Source organism: Trachypithecus francoisi, unplaced genomic scaffold (genome assembly GCF_009764315.1).
Source record: "Trachypithecus francoisi isolate TF-2019V2 unplaced genomic scaffold, Tfra_2.0 Lachesis_group6, whole genome shotgun sequence".
In the NCBI taxonomy this organism is placed as follows: domain Eukaryota; kingdom Metazoa; phylum Chordata; class Mammalia; order Primates; family Cercopithecidae; genus Trachypithecus; species Trachypithecus francoisi.
Window position 1 is genome coordinate 85662464 of NW_022681471.1, and position 25471 is coordinate 85687934.

Consider the following 25471-nt stretch of genomic DNA (forward strand, 5'->3'; position numbering starts at 1 on the left):
ATATTTTAGGTACTGTCAATTGTGCCATCTATGGTTATCTCGATTTACTTCACATTTTTCTTCTTAGGTAATTTCCAGTTTTTTTCTGTGGTAAATTATGCTACAGTGAATATCTTTAATACATGAATATTTGGCCATATTTAGCACCAGGTGTTTGTTACCTTTTTTTGGGTCTCACTCTGTTGCCCGGGCTGGAGTGCAGTGGTGCAGTCTTGGCTCACTGCGACCTCTGCTTCCCGGGTTCAAGCCATCCTCCCACCTCAGCCTCCCTAGTAGCTGGGACTACAGGCGTAGACCACATGCCTGGCTAATTTTGTATTTTTAGTAGAGACGGGGTTTCACTGTGTTGGGCAGGCTGGTGTCGAACTCCTGACCTCAGTTGATCCGCCCGCCTCAGGCGTGAGCCTGTTAACATCTTAATGAATGTTGAACCTTGTACTTTACAGATTCTTGTCTCATTACCTTAAACTTGCCTAGTTGTTTTAAACTTCTGATTATTTTTTAGAGTTCTGATAGACTTGAATTCTGACGGTCAGTTTATTCACTGTTTTTGTGAAGGCGTGGGCTTATGGAGTTCCCCATTCTGCCATTTTCACTGACATCATTCCTAGTAGAACATTCTGTTTTTAAACAGCTGGGAGTGGGGGATATACATATCTGTGTCCAGGCAGACTTTCTCACTTAGGTTTTCATTAGAGAAGTAAGCCCTAATGCCCTAAGGTATCCATTATTAATGTAGCAAAATGACTTCTCTCTTGTGTGTCTAAGGTGGTGCTAGTTATGTACTATTCTTTGGAGAATAAAAGATTACTCACCATATTCTGTGTTTCATACATGATACCTGGGTTGAGAAACGCTGCCAGTAGGTCAAGTGTAGTTTGAGAAAGCTTATTTCTCATGGGATAGTCAGATGATGTTTTATTTATTTATTTACAGGTTTAGAAATTGCATTCTATAGTACGTACCTTTGTGAATGGCACCTTCGGTGATTTATACTGTTTTTGAGACTTTGGCAAGTAGTGATATATAGCATTTACAAAGAGGACACAACTTAGATGTAGAGAGAGAACCATGTTAGTTCATGGTGGCAGCCCAGATATGAGGTGATTGGGACCCACACTAGATGGGAATAAAATGAAGACACAGAATATAAGTAGCATTTTGTGCTTCAATCATGCCAGACTTAAAAACATGATAATGCTTGGCTGGAAAAGGTGGCTCACAGCTGTAATCCCAGCAGTTTGGGAGGCCAAGGCAGGAGGATCACTTGAGGCCAGGAGGTTGAGACCAACCTGGGCAACATATAGCAAGACCCCTACAAACATTTTAAAAATGTAGCCTGGTGTGGTGGTAGCATATGCCTATAGTCCTAGCTATGTGACAGGCTAAGGCAGAGGATCCTTTGAGCCCAGGAATTTGAGGCTGTGGTGAGTTGTGATTGTGCCACTGCACTCCTCTCCAGCCTGGGCAACAGAGGGAGACTTGTCTATCTCTCTCACACTCTCTTCATATATAGCTACATATATATAATTTTTATCTTTATATATTTATATAAAATTTACATATTTATAATTTTAAAAATTATACAAAATATATCTTTATATGAAATATGTTTTATGTTTGTAATATAAAAATCTCTTTTCAGTTTGACATGATAAATTAATTTGTTTCAGATGATACCTCATTTCTTTCACTTTGTCAGTTGTTTGCCTGAACTATATGCCTTGCCCCATGAGGCAGGGAGATATATATATTTTACATATATAAATACATATTTTATGTAATGTATGTAAAATGGTTATATATATAATTTAAAAATAAAAATACGATAATGCTCTTAATGTTAAAATGATATTTTAAAGGCTGTTGAAGATGCAGGCTAGGTAGTGAGACTATATGACAGTAGTTTTGTAGTTAGAAGCCAGTTGAGCCATTCCCCCATTATCTCAGGGGCTTGTTGATGAGTTTTTAGATTTGAGTGGCAAAGAGTAGTAGTAAGTAAGGCAGAATTTTCTGCCTTGTAACTCAGCTAATGTCAAAAAGAGAGGAACTGGAAAGCGTGATTCCTCCCTAGTGCGGAAGGTGAGTAGGCAGAGCCTCAGGCAAGGCCTGGTGGAACATGACCGATCTGTCAGCATACGTGACTACAGGGGTGTGGAATACAATGACTGGTAGTTGCTGCTTGAGTTCTTCCTAGGAGCATCCTCACTGAACAGTGAAACTGATCTCATTGAAGAAATCACCTTTAGACAGACCATCTTGCCTTGAGTCTTAAGTTTTTATTTCTGTTCTTTTTTTCCTCTTGTTTGACTTTCACATTGGATGTCTTCGCAACATTATGTTCCAAGCAGCCACACACTCTTAAATATATATGTGTGTGTGTTGTGTGTGTGTGTGTGTGTGTGTGTATGTGTGTGTGTGTATATACGTAGAGAGAGAGCTAAGGTCTCACTCAACAGTTGTCTAGGCTGGAGTGCAGTGGCGCACAGTCACCATAAGCACTGTCTTAACACTATCGTTTTCCTTTTTCAAGAGCTGGGGTGGAAAGGAGAATGGCTTTGGACTTGCAGAATGTTGCAGAGACTTGCATATGATGGTAAGTAACTCTTTGGGATATGAGTGTCTTTTGACAGAGCTGTTTTCCTCTCTATGAACCTTACTTTACAACGAATTGTGGTATATGAAGTGGCTCCTTCACATCAAGACCTTTGAGGAACCTAAGATCAGTTCAGACATAGCTGAGCCACATCTACAGGAAGCAGTCTAGCAGTGCTTGGTCTCTTGATGTGCTGGCGGTAGATAAAAAATCTGAGAAATAGAGTGTGTGTTCATACCCAGTTCTTGAGTAGGTAGCTGTATTTGTTGAATTGATTTTAATGTGATTTTTTTAAATCCCAGAAAGTATGTTTGCTTGCATTCTCACACTGTATCAGAACTCTGGACAGTGTGGTGTGATTTAGGAATGGCTGCTTGGAGAGCAATTCTACCGTTAGGTTTATTGAGAACTTGTAATGTTTTATGTGCTTTCCTTGTTTATCTCTCTGCCTTTCACCCATGCTTAAGTTATTAGCTCAGGCCATCCTCCTTTCTGCTTTGATATGTTGCTGTGGAGCTACAAAACACAATTTGGTTTTCAATAATTATTTTGCATTTGGAAGCAACTGTATTTTCCACGTGGAATTTGTCTTGTCAGTTTGTCATGTTTAGCACAAATGGCTGCAGTGAAATTTAGCCTATTTATCTTAGCAAGCCTTTTCCTAAAAAGAATTGCTCTTTTCTGGTCTCAGAAAACCACAGATTAGATCAAGTTACTTTCCCACATTAGCTGGCATAGTTTTCTTTAGTGATTATTTTATGAAGAGATATCGGGTAATATAGTCGGCGAGTGTTGTCTGTTTAATAATCAAAACTACATAAATCTTGAAGTATATTCAGAGTTTGGAGTTCTAATTATGACAACATAAAGGTTGATGTGTACTTTAAAAGGAAGTTATATATATACATGTTAAAAAATTCAGAGTATAAAGAGGTATGCAGTGGTAACTTTCTAATTTTCCAGCGTCAACCACTGCTAGTGGTATCTTTCAGTGAGATGTTTTAGTGGGCACTCTGCTGTTATCTTAATTTTGTTCATCATGTAGCTTTTCTGGAGTTAAAGAGAATGTTTTTTCAGGGTCTGATTTATATTGTCTTGGTGTCTACCTGTGCAGAAAAACATACCATGAGAAGTGGTGTAGAATGGTATAGAAGGAAAGTGTTTGAAGAATTACGAAGACATGCCTATGAGGCATACTTTGAATAAATATTTCAGGAGGCTGATGATAGATACAAGGTTTTCGTAAGAATGTTCTTTTCCATTCTTTAGCTGGTTTCTGAACCCTGGTATTGTTCTCCATCCTTTCTTGGATTCCTATTCATTACTGCTTGGCAGTCTTGCCCTTCTTTTCCCCCTTGGGAATAGCCACAGTCAAAATTGATCTCTTGCAAGAAAGGGAAACTAGAAATTTGTAAGTATGAAATGCAGAAAGTTTGGGAGCTCTGGGCTCTATCCTTTTGGTTCTGTTTGAAAAGTCTCATCCTATCTGAGCTCTGCTCTAAGACAAACAGTTAAAGGTACTGTAAGTACTGAATGTACTGCTTGTTCTTCTGCCATAATAAGTTGAACAAGTGGCTAGGACTTTGAGGGAAGATGTGGGGGATAATGTTTATAATCAGTTGAAACTCGGTGTCTGATTCTTTGATGTGCTTTATACACAGAAATATCCACCCAGTGCAACTACACTACACTTTGAATTCTATGCGGATCCTGGGGCCGAGGTCAAAATTGAGAAAAGGGTGAGTCTGATTCAGATTTGTTCTGACAAAGTCTATAGTTTACGGTAACTGGGATTGCCTCTTCTAGAACTCATCAGTTAAATGAAGAAATGGTTTTGAGCTACACTGCTGCCCTCGCAAACTATAAATATACCTAGCAGCTCCTTAGGGGTGTTAATTGCATCCCCAACTCTGATAAGATTGGGTCTCATGTTGGGGGCTGCCAAAAGATGGAAGTCCCATCCGTTATGAGTCACTGGTATGACCTATGTGCTTTTCCCACAGTCTCTGAGAATTCCAACATGTAGTATAGTAGTATGAATGGTGATGGCTCAAGTTTCTCTACTTAGGAAGCCTGTAAAAGTCTTTATATATTGTGGATAGTGTCCTGCCTAAATTATCTGGTCATTCTGTATTGTTTGAGGGGTGCTAAAGAGTTTGGTTTAGAAGTAGCTTAGTGAAAATATAATTTCTCTTCTACCTATACTGTTAAATAAATAAATAATATTTCTAGATTAATTGCCTTGAAAGCAACTCTAATACATGTTCAAAGAGAAACCATTTTCATGAATTCGGTCTTTGCTATGAATACTGAAGCTATGGAGATTAAGTCAGTGGAGGGTTAGAAAAGGACAAAGAAGAATATGAAAGGTGACTGGCTATGTGCATTATAGTTTGATACTACTGGTTTTAAAGGAGCTTTCCTAAGAATATTCTATATATAAGATGGATGTTTTGGAGGACTGTCAAGTTACCTTGATTTTAAGAGCATTCACTTAGGCTTCAACCTGTCAGGTGACATCTTGGTTTTCAGACAGCCCTTGGAGCTCTATGACAGGGGAAGCTAGAGTGTTCAGTGACTCCTTACAGCTCTCTTGTCTTTTTTAATTTTAGACAACTAGTAACACACTACATTATATTCACATAGAGCAACTTGACAAGGTAAGAGGAATCTTTGACTCTTGGCTGGTTCCTTAATGTTTGGTTCACTTTTTGTTCCTAACTGTATCTTTTTTTCTAATGTAGATTTCAGAAAGCCCTTCTGAAATCATGGAATCTCTTACCAAAATGTACAGCATTCCTAAGGATAAGCAGGTATGATTTGGCTTTAAAATATCCACAGGATGTGGTTGTTATCTAAATAGATTGATGTGTACTGGGGTGGGAGATTGCATAGCAGAAAGAATGTCAGCTTTGGAGTCATACCATGGGCAAATTGTTAGCTTCTCTGAGCCTTAGTTTCCTCGTCTTTTATGAGGTAACACTTAATAACTTCCTAGGTCCTTATGAGGGTGTGAGGAAAACATGAACTACCTCACTGTGAGCAGCTAATAAGTGGTGGTAGCTTTCTCAACACTTTGGATACCAAAGGAGAAAACGTTTAGTTGTGTTGTTTTTTGAGTTAGCTCTCATAAAGAGTATTCACCTTCTTCATTGATGTTTTTAAAATATAGGTCTTATCTCTCTACAGATGCTGTTATTTACACACATACGATTGGCCCATGGCTTTTCTAATCACAGGAAGCGATTGCAGGCAGTTCAGGCCAGGCTGCATGCAATATCTATATTAGGTAAGAGAAGAATACTTTAATTACCAGGCCCTATTAGACAGTTTGGGCCTGATTTCCCTTGAACATTCATCTTTGTTGCTATGAGTCCTATTATAGTTAACTAGGTAGCAACTTAAATACTTCCACCCCTCCCAGTATTCACTGTATTATTCATTATCCTTGAGCTTCTTAATGTTGGACCAGAAAGAGGGTATAATGATGTTCATTGACATGTCACCTGGGTTTATTCTTGGTATTCGTCTTTTTTTTTTTTTTTTTTTTAATGGGTATGCTTGTAGCTATCGCTCACTGTTCCCCTACTCTTTCTCTTGCCATTTTGTCTTCATCCTCTCTCATCCTTTCAGGGGTATCATTTTGAAGTAAGTCAGAAAATATTCAGTAGTCAATACTGTGTATTTAACTTCTTTTACTGTGGCACAGTAGAATGGAAAACACGTGGTTTTGGAATCAGTCCTGTACTCTGGCCCTGATTCTGTAGATTATTAGCTACTTTTATCCTCTCATCCTCAGCTTACTTGTTTAATATTGAGATACTGACCTTAGAGGTTGGTTAGTCTAAAGATTAAATGAAAACCTAGAAAGCAATCTAGCACAGAACAAGCACATAGAAGGTATAAAATGGTAACCATTGCTATTATTATTGATGTTCATTATGTTATTACTTGCCTTCTCTTTTAAACTATGAGTTCCTTGGCATGAAATTCTTGCTCTTTTATGTGTACTCATACCTAGTATGATTTCTGGCATGTGAGTGGGTGCTCAGGAAATCTTTGTTGAAAACTAAATGAATATGCTCAAATCCCATTAGTTTATGCTTCAGGGTACTGTGTCCGGTATTACCTCATTGTGGAATTCATTGAATGTGAATTACACACATTCTCAAGTTTTACTACAGTGTCACACGAATTTCGGACTTACTCTGCAATGGTCCATAAATCTCTTCTTTACAAGTGTTTATAGTAAAAGCAGAAGCATAGGAGAGGCTAAAATGGAAATCTTATATCCAAGGCATAATGAAGTTATATTGAATAGTAATGTTATGAAAAATTAACTCAGAACTTTTCCTATTTCCATCCCCCAAAATTCTTTCTCGAGACTAATAATACCTTTAGTAGCGGAATCTGTCAGTTCAGTGTCTATTTAGAGCTTATCACTTGTATTGGATCCAGTCCTTCAGAATTTAATTTGGTGATGATTCTGCCCTCCATTGCTGGTTGGGAATGGAATTCTTCCCCAGAACCTATAGATACCAAAAAGTTTGTCATTGGGCAGTGGCTTGACCACTGCCTTCTTGCCTAAAGTGTTTGTTTCTCCTTTTGCAGTGTATTCCAATGCCTTGCAGGAATCAGCAAACAGTATCTTGTATAATGGCTTGATAGAGGAGTTGGTAGATGTCCTTCAGATAACGGATAAGCAGCTTATGGTAAGTATTTACAGGTTGAGTAACCCTTATCTGTAACACTTGGGGCCAGAAGTGTTTTGGATTTGAGGTTTTTTTTGGGGGGGAGGAATTTGCATATACATAATGAGATATCTTGGGCATGGGACTCAAGTTTAAACACGAAATTCACTGATGTTTCATATACATATTATATACATAGTCTGAAGGCAGTTATATATAATATTTCAAATAGTTTTGTCCATGAGGTCAGGTGTGGAATTTTCCACTTCTGGCATGCAGGTATTCCCAAAGTTTTGGATTTGGGAATATTTCAGATTTTTGAATCAGGGATCCTGCATTAATGTTGTCTGTATACCAGGCTTATGCTTGTTTGCCTTTTGGGTTTTCCCAGAGGGTTAGAAAGAACTCCCAGTACTTCCCTCTTTGGGTATTAAACTGTAAAACTAACAAATACTAGGTTTTCATTGTTGCTGTCAGCAGACCTCCATTCCCTCAAGCAGTTGCCAGTGGAATGACTTATATTTTAAAGTTTGGATATTAGCGACTGGAACTTGATTCAGTCGTCTTATTATATTTGACACATTATGTGTTTACCTTCTAATTTAATAGGAGATTAAAGCAGCTTCTTTACGAACATTAACATCAATTGTCCACTTGGAGAGAACTCCCAAACTCAGCAGTATTATTGACTGTACTGGAACTGCCTCCTACCATGGATTTTTGCCAGTGCTTGTAAGGAACTGTATCCAGGCCATGATTGGTAAGTTTTGATGGTGATTGATTATCTTAGGCAAAAATAAACCTTTGCCCTCTGCCTTTGTCTTTTTTAACATCCTGCCCACTTAACAGCAATTTTGAACTTGTTTTTGTTCTCCCTCTCCCCGCCTCCCTTGTAGATCCTTCCATGGATCCATACCCTCACCAGTTTGCCACTGCTCTCTTCTCTTTTTTATACCATCTGGCCAGCTATGATGCTGGTGGTGAAGCCTTGGTCTCCTGTGGAATGATGGAAGCCTTATTGAAGGTACCGTACTGTTTTTGTTTTTTTTTTTTAAACTACATGGGGAAATCAACCAAGGGCATAGAGATGCAAGTTTGGGGTGTTGCACAGTGAGGGCAAATAATATAAGAAAGCTTATCCGGAAAAAGTTATACTTAACTAGAAGGCCAATTTGACTTTCTAGTTATCTCATTAACGTTTAAGAGCAGCTACTTCCATTATTGAGACTTTATCATAGTGTAGAATGGTCAGGAGGTCATGGGTTCTGGTTAAAACATTGCCACATGTTATCATGCCTTTACACAACCTAGGGAAAATATATGTCAAGGTACTTTGTAAATTGTGTTGTAGTAGTAAAAGCCTTTACTATGTGCAGGGCACTGAGAACCAGCTTTTTTTCCCCTAAATATCTTACTTAATCCTGCGAAGTAATTGATGTCCCCATTACCTCAGAGGTTGAGTCACAGAAGTCATAGAACTGTCATTTCGCAGGCACCAAAAATAAAACACGTGCTTTCCCCCATACTGTGCTGCCTTACTGAGGCCCCAGACTACATGTATACAAAAGAATGCAATTTTTACAACTTTGTGTCTTTATAGTTCGTTGTTTTTGCCTCTTTTTCTCCCTGATAGGTCATAAAGTTTCTTGGAGATGAACAGGACCAGATAACATTTGTCACCAGAGCCGTCAGAGTGGTTGACCTTATCACCAACCTGGATATGGCAGCTTTTCAATCCCATAGTGGACTTTCTATCTTCATTTATAGACTTGAGGTATTATTATACAAGGAATACTTTGCATAGAATTTAATAGCTGAACCTAGGGATAGTCCTGATAACCCTAAAGAGCTGTCTTACCTCTCTTCTGTTTCTAGAAATCAACTGTGTGTCTGCTTGCAGTGTTTTTCCATTATAATAGTCTTTAATCCCTGAAATATAAATATATATACTTGATTTTCTTACAACTTTTCTCTTGATTGTAGCATGAAGTAGATTTGTGCCGAAAAGAATGTCCATTTGTGATCAAGCCAAAGATCCAGAGACCCAGTACTACACAGGAAGGAGAGGAAATGGAAACTGACATGGATGGTAATTAACAGTTATTAAGTCAGTATTTTTGTGCTTGAGATTTTTTGTCATCTCACCCCAGTTTTCATTCTTCCTCATAAATTCCAAAGTACACAATTCACTTGAGTGTATACTTTAAGCAACAAAAAATTTTTTTTCTATGTAAGTGATTTGCAAATTTGTTTTTCACAAGGATAATCAGAAAAGAAAGGTACGAGTTGTTTGGAGTAGAGATGGGAGGTAAAGCAGATGCTATAGCTGTGGTGTTAATCTGTTTTATTTCATAACATTATTTTCTTATGTATTTCTTACTGTCTTATTTCCACTAAAATTCAAGCTCCATGGGATCAGGATATTGTCTTTTTCACTGCTGCAGTGCCTGATAACATCCTAGGTGTTAGAAATACGCTTGGTAGAGAGAGAGACTCTAAAATGGGACCTTTTAAAACTTTACCTATTTTGAGAAGAGAAAGGAGAGGTAAAAAGGTTTTTGGGTAGGCAAAAACATCCCTGAGGCTGGCACATCACTTGAGCCCAGGGGTTCGAGGCCAGCCTGGGCAACATGGCAAAAACCCTGTCTTTACGAAAAATGCAAAAGTTAGCCCGGTGGGGTGGCATGCACCTGTGGTCCCAGCTACTTGGGAGGCTAAGTTGGGAGGATCATCTGAGCCTGGGAGATTGAGGCTGCAGTGATTTCAAAATGTAAATAGTAGTTTATCACTAATAGAGCCTTAAAAGATTTTATAAACTGTAGTAAATGATTGTGTATCCTATACTCAGTTATTCAAGTGTGTAAAGTAAAAATGAATCCTTACTTACCTACCATAGCTACTAGTTTCGGTGTGGTTCTTTCCAGGCTTTTTTATGCATATTCAAATACATGTTGATGTTACGTATGTAGTGTTTTACAATGGGAAGATGAGATCATAAACATACTATTCATCTTGCATTGCTCATTCAGTGTTTCATAGACATTCTTCCAGATTGGAATATTGAGTATTAATCTTTTCATGCTTTTTATATTTATTATTAATTACTCTCTTGAAAAGCTGTACCTGTTTGTATACTATCAACTAGTAGTATATGAAATTACACATTTTACTTACCACTCTCCCCTTCTTCCCCAATTTGGTAGGTGAGAAATATTGAAGGACTTCTGTAGGATTGTTAATTTACACACACACATATATATGTATTAATACATGCAACTAGTGATATATTTTCATTTTGGGGTTCAGTATTCCTGATCTTCATTTTTATATTCATTTCACATTAATGGAAGAAATTTTCTCAAACAAAATTTTTCTTTTTGTGGTACCTTTTATTCTAGTAAGTTACTTTATCATAATTTGTACTTTAGTTGCAGATGTGGCTATGGAAAGCAGTCCAGGCTCATCCATCTCTATGGAGCACAGGCTGGATGTTGAATTAAGGGCATCAGGTTCCAGCAGCAGCACTAACATCTCTTCTGGCCCCAGCCCCGGTCCCAGTCCCGGCCCCGGCCCCGGCCCCGGCCCCGGCCCTGGCCCCGGCCCCGGCCCCGGTCCCGGTCCCGGTCCTGGTCCCGGCCCCGGCCCCGGCCCGGGCCCTGGCCCCCGTCCTGGTGCGTACACACATAGATGTGCAGTCTTTCACAGTGGTAGAGTTATTAAACTATTGAAGAAGGCGGCTTTAGTCAGAACTTAAATGGTACATTTGGAGGTTAGCATCCCATGACTACTCATGCTCCTTCACCATTCTGGTATTCCATTTTCTTATATTAACATGTCTTTCATAGCATTTTATACTTTTCCAACAATTCGTACATTGATTATCAAAGCAGCCATGTTGGAGGGCAGATAATATCCAAAATGGGAACTGAGTGAGGTAAAAAAAGTTGAACCTTTTTACTTTGTAATTTTTCTTTTTTACTTTAGACTTTTAATTTTAGTATTGGTAAAATTAAAAGTATTAGTAATTTTTTCAATTTCAAAGCTTAATTAAGTATTCTTCCCAAGATTCAGAGACCCCACTTCGAATGTCTTCTAATTTTATTATAGTGTATTTGGGTCTCTTAAAATTTTGTTTTATATGCTTGATCATTGTGGTTTAATGGCCAACTCTGCATAATTCTTTCGTCTTTCTTCATTGCCAGGAGCCCAGTGTATTCCACAACGAGCAGCACTTCTGAAATCCATGTTGAATTTCCTCAAGAAGGCCATCCAAGACCCTGCTTTCTCAGATGGCATACGACATGGTATTTGATTCCAGATAACTTTTTTTGGAGGATATTTTACTCTCTCAAAGATTGGTTCTTTTCATACTGTTCTGGCACCTGTTGTTTTACAAGGCAGTCTTTGATAAAGGTCATGCCATTTTCACTAGCTTTTAGTTGTTTTTTTGTCACTTTTCCTAGATGTAAGGGTTGCTTAGCTATTTTCATAATGATTTACCCTGTTTTCCCCCTTTTCCAGCTTTTGACTCTGTGCTTAATTCCATCTTATTACCCCTCTCTGACTCTTAAGTGTTTGTGTTCTTTTTTTTTAACCCATGTTAGAAAGCCTATTGCATGGACAAAGAACAAATAATAAAATAGTAGGAGACAACTAGGGGACATTAGATTAGAATTAACACAGGCTTTGAGGACCACAGTGTGATAATACATATCACTCAGTTATCCCCACTCCTCACACCTTTCCAAACTAATCATATTCTCCGTAATGTTCACTTTTCTCTTAGTGATGGATGGTTCTCTGCCTACCTCCCTGAAACACATCATCAGCAATGCAGAATACTATGGCCCATCACTCTTCCTCCTAGGTAAGTGGAGTTGATAGTTGGTTATAACAATTTGGGATAACCTGGCAGAGCTTTCTCTCTGTGTATTTATTTACTTACTATTTACTTATTTATTTATTTTTGAGACAGAGTCTTACTCTGTTGCCCAGACTAGAGTGTAGTGGCATAATCTCTGCTCACTGCAACCTCCGCCTCCCAGGTTCAAGCAAGTCTCCTGCCTCAGCCTCCCAAGTAGCTGGGATTAGAGGTGCCTGCCACCATGCCTGGCTAATTTTTGTGTTTTTAGTAGACAAATGTGAATAGTAAAATCCCGCAAGGATATAAAACACAGAGAGGCCGGGCATGGAAGCTCATGCCTGTAATCCCAGCACTTTGGGAGGCCGAGGTGGGTGGATCACCTGAGGGTAAGGAGTTTGAGACCAGTCTGGCCAAAATGGCAAAACCCCGTCTCTACTGTCTACCTGGACAGTAGACAAATGTCAATAGTAAAATCTTGCAAGGATATAAAACACAGAGAGGTCGGGTAGATATCTGTCTTATTGGTGATGCAATAAAGAAAGGTCAGAATTCAGTTTTAAGTAAATATCTATTTTCTAGGTGCCAAATACACCTTCTATAAGTAGTACGTTTGTAATAAGTAGCATTATCATACATTTGGCTTATCTGTGCTAGAATTCTTAAAACGCTAAAGGAATTAAGTTGGAGACGTGGAAATAGGGAAAATCTCCTTGTAGCACTGTGTTTTACATTTTGGGGTGTTGGGGAGACTATTTTTGGCTACTACAACTTAGATACTTCCTTCCCCCCTTGCTGAAGAAATTTGGGATTTTTGTATATTAACCTTGTAGCCTTTAATCCTGCACAATTATTAGTACATATTCGTTTTGTGGTTTTTTTTGTTGTTGTTGTTTTTTTTTTTTGAGACGGAGCCTCACTCTGTCACCTAGGCTGGAGTGCAGTGGCGCAATCTCGGCTCACTGCAAGCTCCGTCTCCGTCTCCTGGGCCCATGCCATTCTCCTGCCTCAGCCTCCAGAGTAGCTGGGACTACAGGCGCCCACCACCACACCCGGAGAATTTTTTGTATTTTTAGTACAGACGGGGTTTCGCTGTTGTTAGCCTGGATGGTCTCAACCTCCTGACCTCGTGATCCACCTGCCTCGGCCTCCCAAAGTGCTGGGGTTACAGGCGTGAGCCACTGCCCCCGGCCTTGTTTTGTTTTCTTAGGATATTCTACATAGTCTTGCCATCTGCAAATACATTTTTACTTTCTTGTCTTACTATGTTAGGAAAGATTTCTGATACAATGCTGGATAGAAGTGAGAATGGGCCTCTTTGCTTTGTTCCTGAATTTGGAGGGAAAGCATTTAATATTTTACCATTAAGAATGAGGTTAGCAGAGGTTTTGTGTTGAAGGTTTTGTCAATTTTATCAGGTTGAGGAAGTTTTCTTGTGGTGTAGCAACTCCACCATGCTATGGAAAAGCTCTCTGCCAAGGTTAGGTTCAGATGGCAAAATTCAGACAATAGTTCTTTGGTTTTTTGTTTTGTTTTGTTTTTAAGCTTTGTTCTACAGGTGGGGAAGTCTCAAGGCCAGGGTCAGGGAGAATGCCTCTCTTCTGGGAGAAAGTCCAGAACAGAGAGAAAGAGAAAAGGAAGTACACAGGCAATTTTCAATAAATGGGAAGCTTAGAAGAGGCAACAATTGCCATTGACAGGGATATTGTTTAAAAGAGGGAGGCAGCAAGAGGATATAGTGCTTAGGTGCTGGGGTAGTGGTGAGGAGCAGGTGAGCCCTATGAGGATGATGCCAGAAGTGAAGGACACAGGCAGGAAATGAGACTTAGAGCACTAAATCAAAGGTCAGTGAAGGTCCAACTTCCTTCCCTATGGTTTTCTTAATTCATCCCTGATATTTCAATCAGCATAGCAACCTCCCAGTTTTCCTATAAAATACACTTGTACTTGAGAGAGACCAAATTTGCAAAGCCAAACCTAAATAGACTAGCCATTGTTATTTTAGCTCTCTAAATGATAGTACAGAACCTTTCACTCCAGGTGGAAGGAGATGGCTCAGGAAAGACATAAGGGAGGTCTGAGAACCTCTTGGAGTATTTTAATAATATAGTTGGCTGTTTGAGTTTCTTTTATTTTTGTTGAACTATTCTGGATACCTTTTCTTTATTAATGATCATGGAACGGGAGGTCCCTTTAAGACACAAGCACTACCTTGAAATACCGGTAGGTAGTTTCATGCCAATCTGTTATCGACTGTCATAGTAACTAAACTGCTTTGTCCCTCATTGAGGGCTTCTAAGGCCTGAACTGTTTGGTTAATGTGGTCTTCCAGGAGTTACAACATGTCTGGGTAACCTCTATGAGTTGAATCTGTGTTACAGAATTGGAAATACCTAAACTTGTGCCCATTACACCAAAGATTCTGATGAGGCCCAGAAGAGGTAAAAAGTGCTCCCTTTTGTGGCAAGCCCTGATAAAACAGCTAGACTTTCTAGTTGGATTTGAGGTGCCCTGGGCACTAAATGTCCATAGTACATAGGTCAGCTTGTATGGGTAGAAGGGAACAGGATCACTGAATAGAATGTATAACCCTGCTGAGCAGGAGTTGTAACACAGAAGAATCAGTAGACCAGGAGGTTGGAAGATGAAGTTTCTAGGGAGTAAATTTATATCAGGGTGGACATTCTCAACAGTGGGGCATCATCGTATGTACTATCAGTTGGTGGCAGAGGCTGGGAAAAATATGAAATCCTTAAGGGGGAAGCTAATGAGGTCATGATGTCCTGCTTATAATTTCACACTCAAACCCACTAAATATTCTGACTCCTTCTCCCTCACGTGTCCGAACTCTGGCTCTTTCTTCTCTGCCACTTTTAGCCACTTGTATTTCATTTGTAGTATCCCATTTGACTTCCCCAACTCCGCTCTCTTCTTTCTCCCTCCTGCCTTACCCCTCATGTTATCTGTTCAGGTCTGTTTGTAGCCTATGCTAACGTCATCATGCTTATGATTGACTACGTAACCAGAGAGTGTAGCAAGTAGTCAATATGAGTATTGAAATCTTCCAAGGGAGCAAGATACAGTTGTATAAGTGGTTGCCTGGGCTAGGGTGTCTGTTAATATTGCTGGAGGTTTAGTATGTAGGTGGCATTTTCTGTTACTAATACATAGATACGATCTATCAGGTTGAGTGAGGGGAAGCAGGAAATATAGGTAGTGACTGGAATAGTGAAATTAGAGTGTAAATAGTGAAAGTGGAGTGTGGGCTGGCTGTCAAAGAGTTGATGGGGCAGTGGAGTTATGAAGAGTCATATGGGGGCAGTTACAAGGGCATTTACTATCTTGAGGGTGTCAGCATCAAGGTTGGGACTGTCAGTTGTGCTGAAATCATCATCTAGGATGCTTTGGTATGCTGTATAGATAGAAGCCCTAGGCTCACACTTGAGAAATTATTATAAAAGAGTTGTAGAATAATTTCAGATAGGGAAGCTGTGGACTGATTACCCCCAAACAAGTGGGATCACAGTATGGGCAAAAAGGAGCCCAAGAAGTTTAGCATTGAGCTGGAGTAGTAGTATCCCAGACCCAGGCCATGAGCCAAATGAGGTATAGACAGGCCAACTAGAGCCAGAATATTCCACAAAGATATTTTCAGGCCTGTGGTGCATAGACTTTTGGCATGTCGAAATGCCAGTTTATTATGAAAATTACAGGCATTGCCATCCCATATCCTGCAATAGTCTCCCATTCAGTACCTCTGTAATAAGGTAGATCCAGAACTAGCTTCCTGTCTAAGAATGTTGGTATTAGGAACTAACTAAAGATTTTTCTTTCCTCTTTGGAAGAACCATACAGTTGTGTATGTGGACCCAGGCAGAGAGACCAAGACCTTCATTTCCTATGAAGAGAGATCTCCAGTTAGCAATCCTGTAAAACCATCGTATTAGGAAAGGACTTTGGCAGAGACCTTCTGCATAGTCTTAGAGGGTGAGGGCCCTCAATTTTCTGTGGGTCCCATCCTGTTATCTACTTTCTTTTTTTTCTTTTCTTTTTTTTTTTTTTTGAGACGGAGTCTCGCTCTGTCGCCCAGGCTGGAATGCAGTGGCCGGATCTCAGCTCACTGCAAGCTCCGCCTCCTGGGTTTACGCCTTCTCCTGCCTCAGCCTCCCAAGTAGCTGGGACTACAGGCGCCCGCCAACTCGCCCGGCTAGTTTTTTGTATTTTTTTAGTAGAGACGGGGTTTCGCTGTGTTAGCCAGGATGGTCTCGATCTCCTGACCTCGCGATCCAGCCGTCTCGGCCTCCCAAAGTGCTGGGATTACAGGCTTGAGCCACCGCGCCCGGCCCTGTTATCTACTTTCAATCTAGGCGCCTGTCCACCATGGATTGCACCAACATCAAATGAGGAGGTGTCGTTAAGTAAGAGGGATTCTGTTTGGGTATTATAGACTCATAGATAGAAAGTATCTCATTTTGAGGCTAGAAAGGGGACAAAGGAAGCACTAGTCGTGTTTTTTCAGGATGTCATATAACTAAGGCAATTGGCAAAAGAGAGATCCATTTAAGAGACCATTGTCCACTTTGTAAGTTTAAGAGAGCACTGAACAAGCCATTATGCCTCTATTAGGCCTGCTTTCTGTGAACAGTAAAACAAATGGGCCAGGCACTGGCTCACACCTGTAATCCCAGCACTTTGGGATGCTGAGACAGGCAGATTGCTTGAGCCCAGGAGTTTGAGACCAGCCTGGGCAACATGGTGAAATCCTGTCTCTAAAACAAATAAATGCTAGTGCGCTACTCAGGAAGCTGAGGTGGGAGGATCGCTTAAGTACTGGAGGTTGAGGCTGCAGTGAGCTATAATTGCGCCACTGCACTGTAGCCTGGGGAACAGAGTAAGACCTTATCTCAAAAAAAAAAAAAAAAAAAGACAAATGGAAGCTCCAAGGTGATGCCTTGTTTTAAAAGGTCCATGCCCAGACTGAATGAGCGGTAACGTGCGTACCCTGGTCAGAGTCAGTGTTACCAGAAGCCCAAAGGGAACTAACTGAGGCCTATAATGGTGGTGTTGGCAGTGGTTTGGCAGGAAGGATAAGCCAAGAATAGGTCTGTATAACAATCAGTTGTGAGGGCATAACGAATTGTGCCAGCAGATTGGGGGCAGTGGCCAAATAAAATTGATTTGCCAGTGAGAAAAGGAGTGTTCACGTCTGTTATGGTGAGCCCCCATTGGTGTTGATGCCAATGGCAAGACAGGGCACAAGGAACATATTGGGAGGCTAGGGTTTGAGTAGGGCTAGTGGCATGGGGATGCAACGGCATTTGGGCCCAGGGATTGTAATGACCTGCCTGCCTTTACTCCTCTCCCCTCCCCTCCCCCCTTCCCTCCCTTCCCTCCCCTCCTCTCCTCTGTAACCTTGGCTTTCCAAACTCTCTTGGGTTCATTTTCAGTTCTATTGAAGTCCATCTGTGGGTAATTTTTAAGGTGTTAGACTTCTCTTCAGAAGTTGGTGGCTGTTTTCTTCATTGTATTCTAATGCTACATTATTGTTGATAACCGTGGTGTCAAACTGGTTCTTGTTCTTATCTGTGTGTATTTCCTACTTCTTTTTTTTTTTTTTTTTTTTTCTCTGATTCCTTTTCACTTTCTCCTGGAAACCCTAATTACCTTTTTTCCCTTTTTAGTTGCTTGGTTCCACACACAGCTGATTGCTCTGTGCGTGTATATACCCTTTAACTCTTAATTCTTGGTTATCAGTGTTTGTATGTAGGGGTCCCAGTGCACAGTGTCGTTGCAACCTCTTTTTTTTTTTTGAGACGGAGTCTCGCTCTGTCACCCAGGCTGGAGTGCAGTGGCCGGATCTCGGATCACTGCAAGCTCCGCCTCCTGGATTCACGCCATTCTTCTGCCTCAGCCTCCCGAGTAGCTGGGACTACAGGCGCCCGCCACCTTGCCCAGCTAGTTTTTTTGTATTTTTTAGTAGAGACGGGGTTTCACTGTGTTAGCCAGGATGGTCTCGATCTCCTGACCTTGTGATCCGCCCGTCTCGGCCTCCCAAAGTGCTCGGATTACAGGCGACCTCTTAATAAAATAACAGGTTTGTTGTCTTAGTAATTGCTTGTAGAACACTAATTTTAGTTTTTAAATACTTTTTAAATACTCAATTTTAGTGGCTCTATAGAATTCATACATTTCTACAAATGTAAGTCAGTCGAGGGGAGTGTCATATACCAATAGGAACCCCAAAAAGGACTTAAATTTTTCAGAATTTTATAGCCCATGAGGGAATCCCAAAGGCCACTGGAAACTGTTGGTCCCCGGTAATTGCTATATATCTGCCATTCCCCTAGCATTTGGGATAAAGGAGAGATGCTGTATTCACCAACTTGAATAGAAAATCCTCTGGTTTCTTTTAGATCTTAGGCATCACCATAAACGAGTTTGTTCTATATACGTGGTTTATGGGTGTTGTATGTATATTCCTCTTTGTCAGGTTTTTAAATCAAAGTTATTGTAGTTATTGTGGTCTTATGAGTTTGGAAGCCTTGTCTTAATTATTCCTGGAAGGTTTAATAAAACTTTTGGCTTGGTGCCTCTCTATTACCTGGATTTTTTTTTTCCTTTTTTTTTAGCTTTTAAAAATTCTAGAACGGGCGCAGTGGCTCACGCCTGTAATCCCAGTACTTTGGGAAACCGAGGCGGGCAGATTGCCTGAGGTTAGGAGTTCAAAACCAGCTGGGCAATCTGGTAAAAACCCCATCTCTACTAAAAATGAAAAAATTAGCCAGGCGTGATGGGTGCCTGTAATCCCAACTATTCAGGTGGCTGAGGCAGGAGAATCACTTGAACCCACGAGGTGGAGGCTGCAGTGAGCTGAGATTGTGCCACTGCACTCAAGCCTGGGCGACAGAGTGGGACTGTGTCTCAATAAAAAAGAAAAAATTCTTGTTATTGGTCTAATCTGCTCTGCTGTCACTTCCTGAGATTTGATTTTTATGACATTTTCTTATTAAACTATACATTTCACTTGTTGGCATATACTTTGTAGAATATATTTTTCTGTATCTAGTTAAATCTCCTTTCTCATTCCTCACGTATATTACTGCTCTTTTTTCTAATTTATATTATTTCACCTGTTGGCATACACTTTGTAGAATAAACTTTTTTTTCCTGTATCTAGTTAAATCTCCTTTCTCATTCCAAATCTATATTACTGCTCTTTTTTCTAATTTATATTGTTGCTCTTATTTTCCATAGGTTTATAAGCTTTTCCAGTGTCTTCGCAAAGCTAGATATTGGCTTTGTTTATCCTTTTTGCTTTTGGTTTCAGTGAATTCTTTTTTCTGTTAATTCTTCATAGCTTATTTGGTTACTTTTTAATAAATGCCTTAATGCTGTACTATTTCCTCTTGAGTAGAGTTTTTCCCATGTTCCAGAAGCTTTGGTAGTTGTTACTGCAATTTCTAAATATTATAATGTCAAAAACTGGTCAGATTAATACTCAAGGACTCTCACATTGCTGACGATAGTTTAAAATTGTTGTACGAGGCACTTTATCTATTTTCATCAGTTAAGCTTGCATTTGCTTTAACCCAGCAAACCTACATCATAGATTTTTTTCCTGTTAAAAGCAGACAAAAACGGATATATGTTTAGGTTTATCATTTTCACAATTGAGGACTGATTTCTGTACATGTGGTACATGTGTTTAGTGGAATAGTAGGCAGCCATTCAAAATGAATGGGTCGTTGTATCAGGAGAGTACATTATACAGTATAACAATTGTGGGGAAAAGCAAGATATATAAAACAGTGTAACCTCATTTATGTAAAAATATGCCCATAAAAATCCTGGAAGTGTAGTCACTAGATTCTTTATAGTGATGAATCTCTGATGGAACAGTATTACGATCTTTAATTTCATAGTAAGCACAAGGGTTTAAATTGCTATACATTGAGCGTGTATTTTTTTTTTTTAAGCTTTTGGTGTTTTGTTTTCATTTCCTGTGAGGAATCTCTCAGTTTTCCATATTTTCTCATCTTTTTTTAGCTACTGAAGTGGTGACTGTGTTTGTATTTCAAGAACCATCACTGCTCTCCTCACTCCAGGACAATGGATTGACAGATGTCATGCTGCATGCACTGCTTATCAAAGATGTAAGTCTTTTCTGCTACTCTGTAAAGAATGTCTTAGGGAGTGAAAATCCTCTCTCTTCTGTGTGTAGTGTTGAATCTAATTGGGACCTGGTTGTCAAAATTCCTTCCGTCTCAGCTTGATACGCATGGCCGGATATTCCTAGCATCTACACTCTTTTAGATGCATTCAAGCTCACTTTGTTTTCTCTCTAGGTTCCTGCTACCCGTGAAGTCCTTGGCTCCCTCCCAAATGTATTCAGTGCACTCTGCTTGAATGCCCGAGGTCTTCAGTCTTTTGTTCAGTGTCAGCCTTTTGAACGCCTCTTCAAAGTTCTTCTGTCTCCAGATTATCTCCCAGCCATGCGGAGGAGGAGAAGTTCTGATCCCCTTGGTAAGTTGTTAAGATTTATTTTATAGTAGAACATTGATTTAATTTGCAAGGAAACTCTTCCTTGATCTCTCTCATCATTTTACTGATTAGGTTTGCTGAGTTTAATGGGGATTATCATCGTACATTGTATTGTAAGTTGGAAGGAATACTTCATCTTTAGCTTCTCTGCTCATAATATTTCCATGCTTCTCAACAGTTCACCATTGCATTGTCATGGTACTGGTAGAAAACAGGTATTAAGAAGCAGTGGTAGATTTCCAGGTTCACCATCTAGTCTGCAGCAATGAGAAATATGGAGTCCTGAGGTGTTCATCTGGTAATCTGGTGTTCTAATGTCCAACTCTCTAAGATAACAACACATGGATAGTTTTTTTTTACTCAGTATACTTGAGACCAGATCATTGAGAGATTATTAGCAAGAAGGTAGGGCTCCAGAAAGATTACAGTTTTCAAAAATGTACTTTGTACTTTTCAGCCACTGCTGTAGCATTTAGACACCATCATTCTTAACTGGAGCAGCCAGAGGGTTAATGGTTTGTACATCTTTCTTCTCTCTCACTCTGTAATACTAGTTTAGATCTTGACAGCAGAGATTGCCAGAGTAGAGTGCAGCACACATAGTTACTTTAAAGTAGTTTACTAAATTGATTCCTTCCTTTTCCCCAGTAATTTGGGGGATAGGGGCTGGGTGTAAATTCATTAAAGAAGCTGTGGCATTAGAAAATCACAACCAAAAAAAAATAGAAAAAAGAAATCACAACAGCCTGGCCTGGCACGCTGGCACACACCTAGCACTTTGGGAGGCCAAGGTGGGCAAATTACTTGAGCACAGGAGTTTGAGACCAGCCTGGGCAACATGGCCAAATCCCATCTCTACAAAAAATACAAAAATTTCTCCAGGCATGGTAGCGCACACCTGTAGTCCCAGCTACTTGGAGGACAGGTGGGAGGATTGCTTGAGTCCAGGAGATCGTGACACTGCACTCCAGCCTGGGTGACATAAAGTCTTTTAAGAAAATCATAACCAGGCTCAGTTTTTTCTTTCCACCTTATGTTGGTACAGAAAAGAGCCCAAGCTCTATTTTCTTCAGTCTTTCTAATTCTAACAGTTCATTTTTTGCCTTAAGGGGATACTGCATCCAACCTGGGGAGTGCTGTCGATGAGCTCATGAGACATCAGCCCACCCTTAAAACAGATGCAACGACTGCCATCATCAAGGTAGAAAGTGATAAGGATGTGATCATGAGCATGAGAGAGCAGAGAAGGGGAAGGTTTTAGAAGATTTGGCCTACTGGAGGTCATTAGGATTCTTGGGCTATAGCTATAAGAGCATTATGTCTGCCTCATTGTTTCCATGTCCTTAGGTTGGTCCTTTATTAAAAAAAAAAAAAAAAAAGGTTGTCATTTTAGTTCATCTTAGAAAGAAGTCTCTGTTAAAAGTTTTTTAGCCTGGGTGCAGTGGCTCACGCCTGTAATCCTGACACTTTGGGAGGCTGAGGCTGGTGGATCGCTTGAGGCCAGGAGTTTGAGACCAGCCTGGACAACATGGTGAAGCCCCGTTTCTATGAAAAATATAAAATTTAGCCGGGTGTGGTGGCGTGTGCCTGTAGTCCCAGCTACTCTGGAGGCTGAGGCAGGAGAATCACTTAAACTCGGGAGGAGGAGGTTGTAGCGAGCTGAGATCATGCCACTGCAAGACTCTGTCTCAAAAAAAAAATTTTTTTTAGGTTGAGAATTGTTTTCCTTAAAAATTTTTTTCCATTTAATGTAAACCTCTATATAATGATTTCTTTTATGTATTATATGGACAAGCAGACATGGCTTAGATTAAGTTTGTAAAGTGTATTGCCCTTTCTAGTATCTGTTTGTTGATCCCTGTGGCTGCCCCCCACCCCGCCTTATTAGCTCTGCCAGTTTCCTTTTAGAATTTTTATTGAAACTAGTGTATAAGTTCCTGGTGCTTGGTGAATTGGGACAGGGAGTCAGATTCGTCAGTCGCTTATACAGCCCTGTGACCCTCAACAAATTACTTAAGTTTGCAGCACTTCTCTTCCCTTGTTTATAAAATGGAATTAATGACCATATTCTGGGAATGATGTATATAACATGTATATGAAGTGTTTGGGCAAATATACACCACATAGAAAATGCTCTAAATATGTTATCTGTCTCCTCTTCCCCATTCCATGATTACTAATAAGTAATCTTATTTCCTGTGCCTTTCAGTTACTTGAAGAAATCTGTAATCTTGGAAGGGACCCCAAATACATCTGTCAGAAGCCATCAATCCAGAAGGCAGATGGCACTGCCACTGCTCCTCCCCCAAGGTCTAATCATGCTGCAGAAGAAGCCTCTAGTGAGGATGAGGAGGAAGAGGAAGTACAGGCCATGCAGAGCTTTAATTCTACCCAGCAAAATGAAAGTGAACCTAATCAGCAGTAAGTGTTTACAAAACAGATCCTCTAGCCGTGTAATCTTGGGCATGTTATCACCTCTCTAAGTCTTAGTGAACACTTTCATCTATAAAACACAAGAGAGTTGTATTAGATCATTTTAAAGTTCTTGCTGGTTCTAAGAGTGTATTAGTTTTTCCTTTTTTGACTCTTGTGTGTTATTTTTGCTTTGGTATTTAATTGTATTAGTTGCATTAGGAAGTGATCTTTTTTAAAAGAAAATTTATTTATTTATTTATTTTAAATTTTTATTTATTTATTTTTTTGAGACAGAGTTTTGCTTTTGTTGCCCAAGCTGGAGTGCAATGATGTGGTCTCGGCTCATTGCAACCTCCACCTCCCCGGCTCAAGCAATTCTCCTGCCTCAGCCTCCCGAGTAGCTGGGATTATAGACACCCACCACCACACTCGGCCAATTTGTGTATTTTTAGTAGAGATGGGGTTTCACCATGTTGACCAGGCTGATCTCGAACTCCCCATCTCAGGTGATCTACCCACCTTGGCTTCCCAGAGTGTTGGGATTACAGGCGTGAGCCACTGCACCCGGCCAGGAAGTTCTCATTCTTAAAAGCTGTTGATGAAATTGAATCAGAATTTGGTCTGTCAAGTTAATGGACTTTGCACAGAGACCTTATTTTCCCTTTGTTGATTTAATATTCCACATCATTGACTGCTTGATTTTTTTCAGGCACGTGTGAAACACATTGTACTTTTGAAGCCTGTCTCCTAAGAAGTCCTTAAGGGGTGTGTGAGGATTTGTTGTTGCTTGTTGTTTTTTTATTTTTGTTCATTTTGTTACTATTTGTTCGTTCCAGATTAATTGGAAGGCTTTGGAATTTACTGTATGACTGTAAACAGTCAAGAATTGAGTTCTTAGATGGAAGCAGGGAGTTTGCTTAAAGGCTGCTGACTGTTAGGAGGTAGTCCACCAGGCTCTTTGAGCAGTATTCACATACGGGGATGAACTGTAACTCTATACCTGTAACTTTTAATCACCTGCATGCGGAAAATGGGATTGATCCTTCTGGACAGTCATGTACTCACTCATTTAATAAGTACTCTTTTATTGTGTAGGTAAGTCATTCTGAGAAAAGCTTGAGCATTTTAGGCACAAATATGAATGCATTTGAGCTGGTCCTGAATGGTACCTTGGAACTTAAAATTTAAGGTGGAGTAGACAACAGGAGCAAAGGCCTAGAATCCAAAACTGGTATGTCCTCTTGGAACTCTAAATAGTAATGAGCCTGTGGGTGTCAAGTGTTTTAAGGAGAGGCATTAACTACTAAGTATATTACTTTGTTGAACACATACCTTAGCCTGTCTAAGAAGGCAAACCTACCTTCATTCTAGCAGTACCTTTTGTTCTCTTTTAAGTGTTCTTTTCCTAGAAGAGGAGGACACCCTGGAAGAAAGCATGACATTTTTTTGTAGACGAGTCTTGGTACTTCCGTTGTCACACCCTTGAATGTCAGTGACCCTACTGGAGTGGGGTTCCTTTTCCTGGCTACAAATAAGGGAAAATTTTAAGACGTAGGTGGTAGTGATTTTAAGTCAAGCTTATATATCTATTCATCTGCATGTGACTTCCCTACCTGGACATTTTCCGGATGCCTTACATCTGATGTGCCCAGATTTCAAGCTGTCACAGTTAATCAGCATTTTCTTCACTACCCTCATTTGTTTACCCTCCTTTCCTTTCTCGGGATATCATGTATCACTGTGTTCTATCCACAGCCATCCCCATTCCCATATCACCTCCTTTTCCATCCACCAGATTTCTGTAAGGCCAGTTCAAATGTCTTATTCTTGAAGGAGTTTTTTTTTTTTTTTTTAAACTTCCAAATGAGAAGTCAATCTTGTGTTCTCCCAACAGTTTTGTTAAAATTATTCATACATGTTAATGGTTTTCCTCACTCACCTGTAAGCTCCTCAAGAGCAAGACATTGCCTCATTCACCAGTATATCCCTGTCACTTTGTATAATGGTAGGTAGTCAGTAAGTTTGAAATGAATAAAGAGCCTTAAATTAAGGATTCCCGAAGTCTTAAATGCTTGGAGAGCTAGGCCTAATGAGACGTGAATGAAAATGAAGAGAAATTAGAAATATAAACCCAGTAGCATTAATATTCTACCATAGTGATATTTATATGTAACTTCTAAGATGCAGAGTTGGACTCTAGTAGTTACTAGTATCAATAGTTTTCTACATTCTGGATGCTCATCACTACCTCATTTGTGTAATCCAAGAGTCTCACAGATGTTGACACATGTATTTTTTCACTTCTGCCATCTTCGGAAGCCTAGATTGGGTCACTAAGTAAATTGTTAGGGCAGGAAGAAAAAGCAA

At 39.9% G+C, this 25471-nt stretch overlaps 1 protein-coding gene across 1 annotated transcript in view; it reads left to right on the forward strand.

Moving 5' to 3' along the window:
• HUWE1 (HECT, UBA and WWE domain containing E3 ubiquitin protein ligase 1) overlaps positions 1–25471 on the forward strand; it is a 109287-nt gene that overhangs the window by 17888 nt on the left and 65928 nt on the right. The window contains 16 exon segments of the mRNA XM_033201619.1: positions 2534–2596; positions 4258–4335; positions 5209–5256; positions 5341–5409; positions 5786–5885; positions 7208–7308; positions 7897–8047; positions 8184–8311; positions 8921–9061; positions 9271–9376; positions 11490–11591; positions 12074–12154; positions 20195–20301; positions 20494–20671; positions 21799–21890; positions 22899–23110. Of these exon segments, the coding sequence (XP_033057510.1) occupies positions 2534–2596; positions 4258–4335; positions 5209–5256; positions 5341–5409; positions 5786–5885; positions 7208–7308; positions 7897–8047; positions 8184–8311; positions 8921–9061; positions 9271–9376; positions 11490–11591; positions 12074–12154; positions 20195–20301; positions 20494–20671; positions 21799–21890; positions 22899–23110 (1757 nt within the window).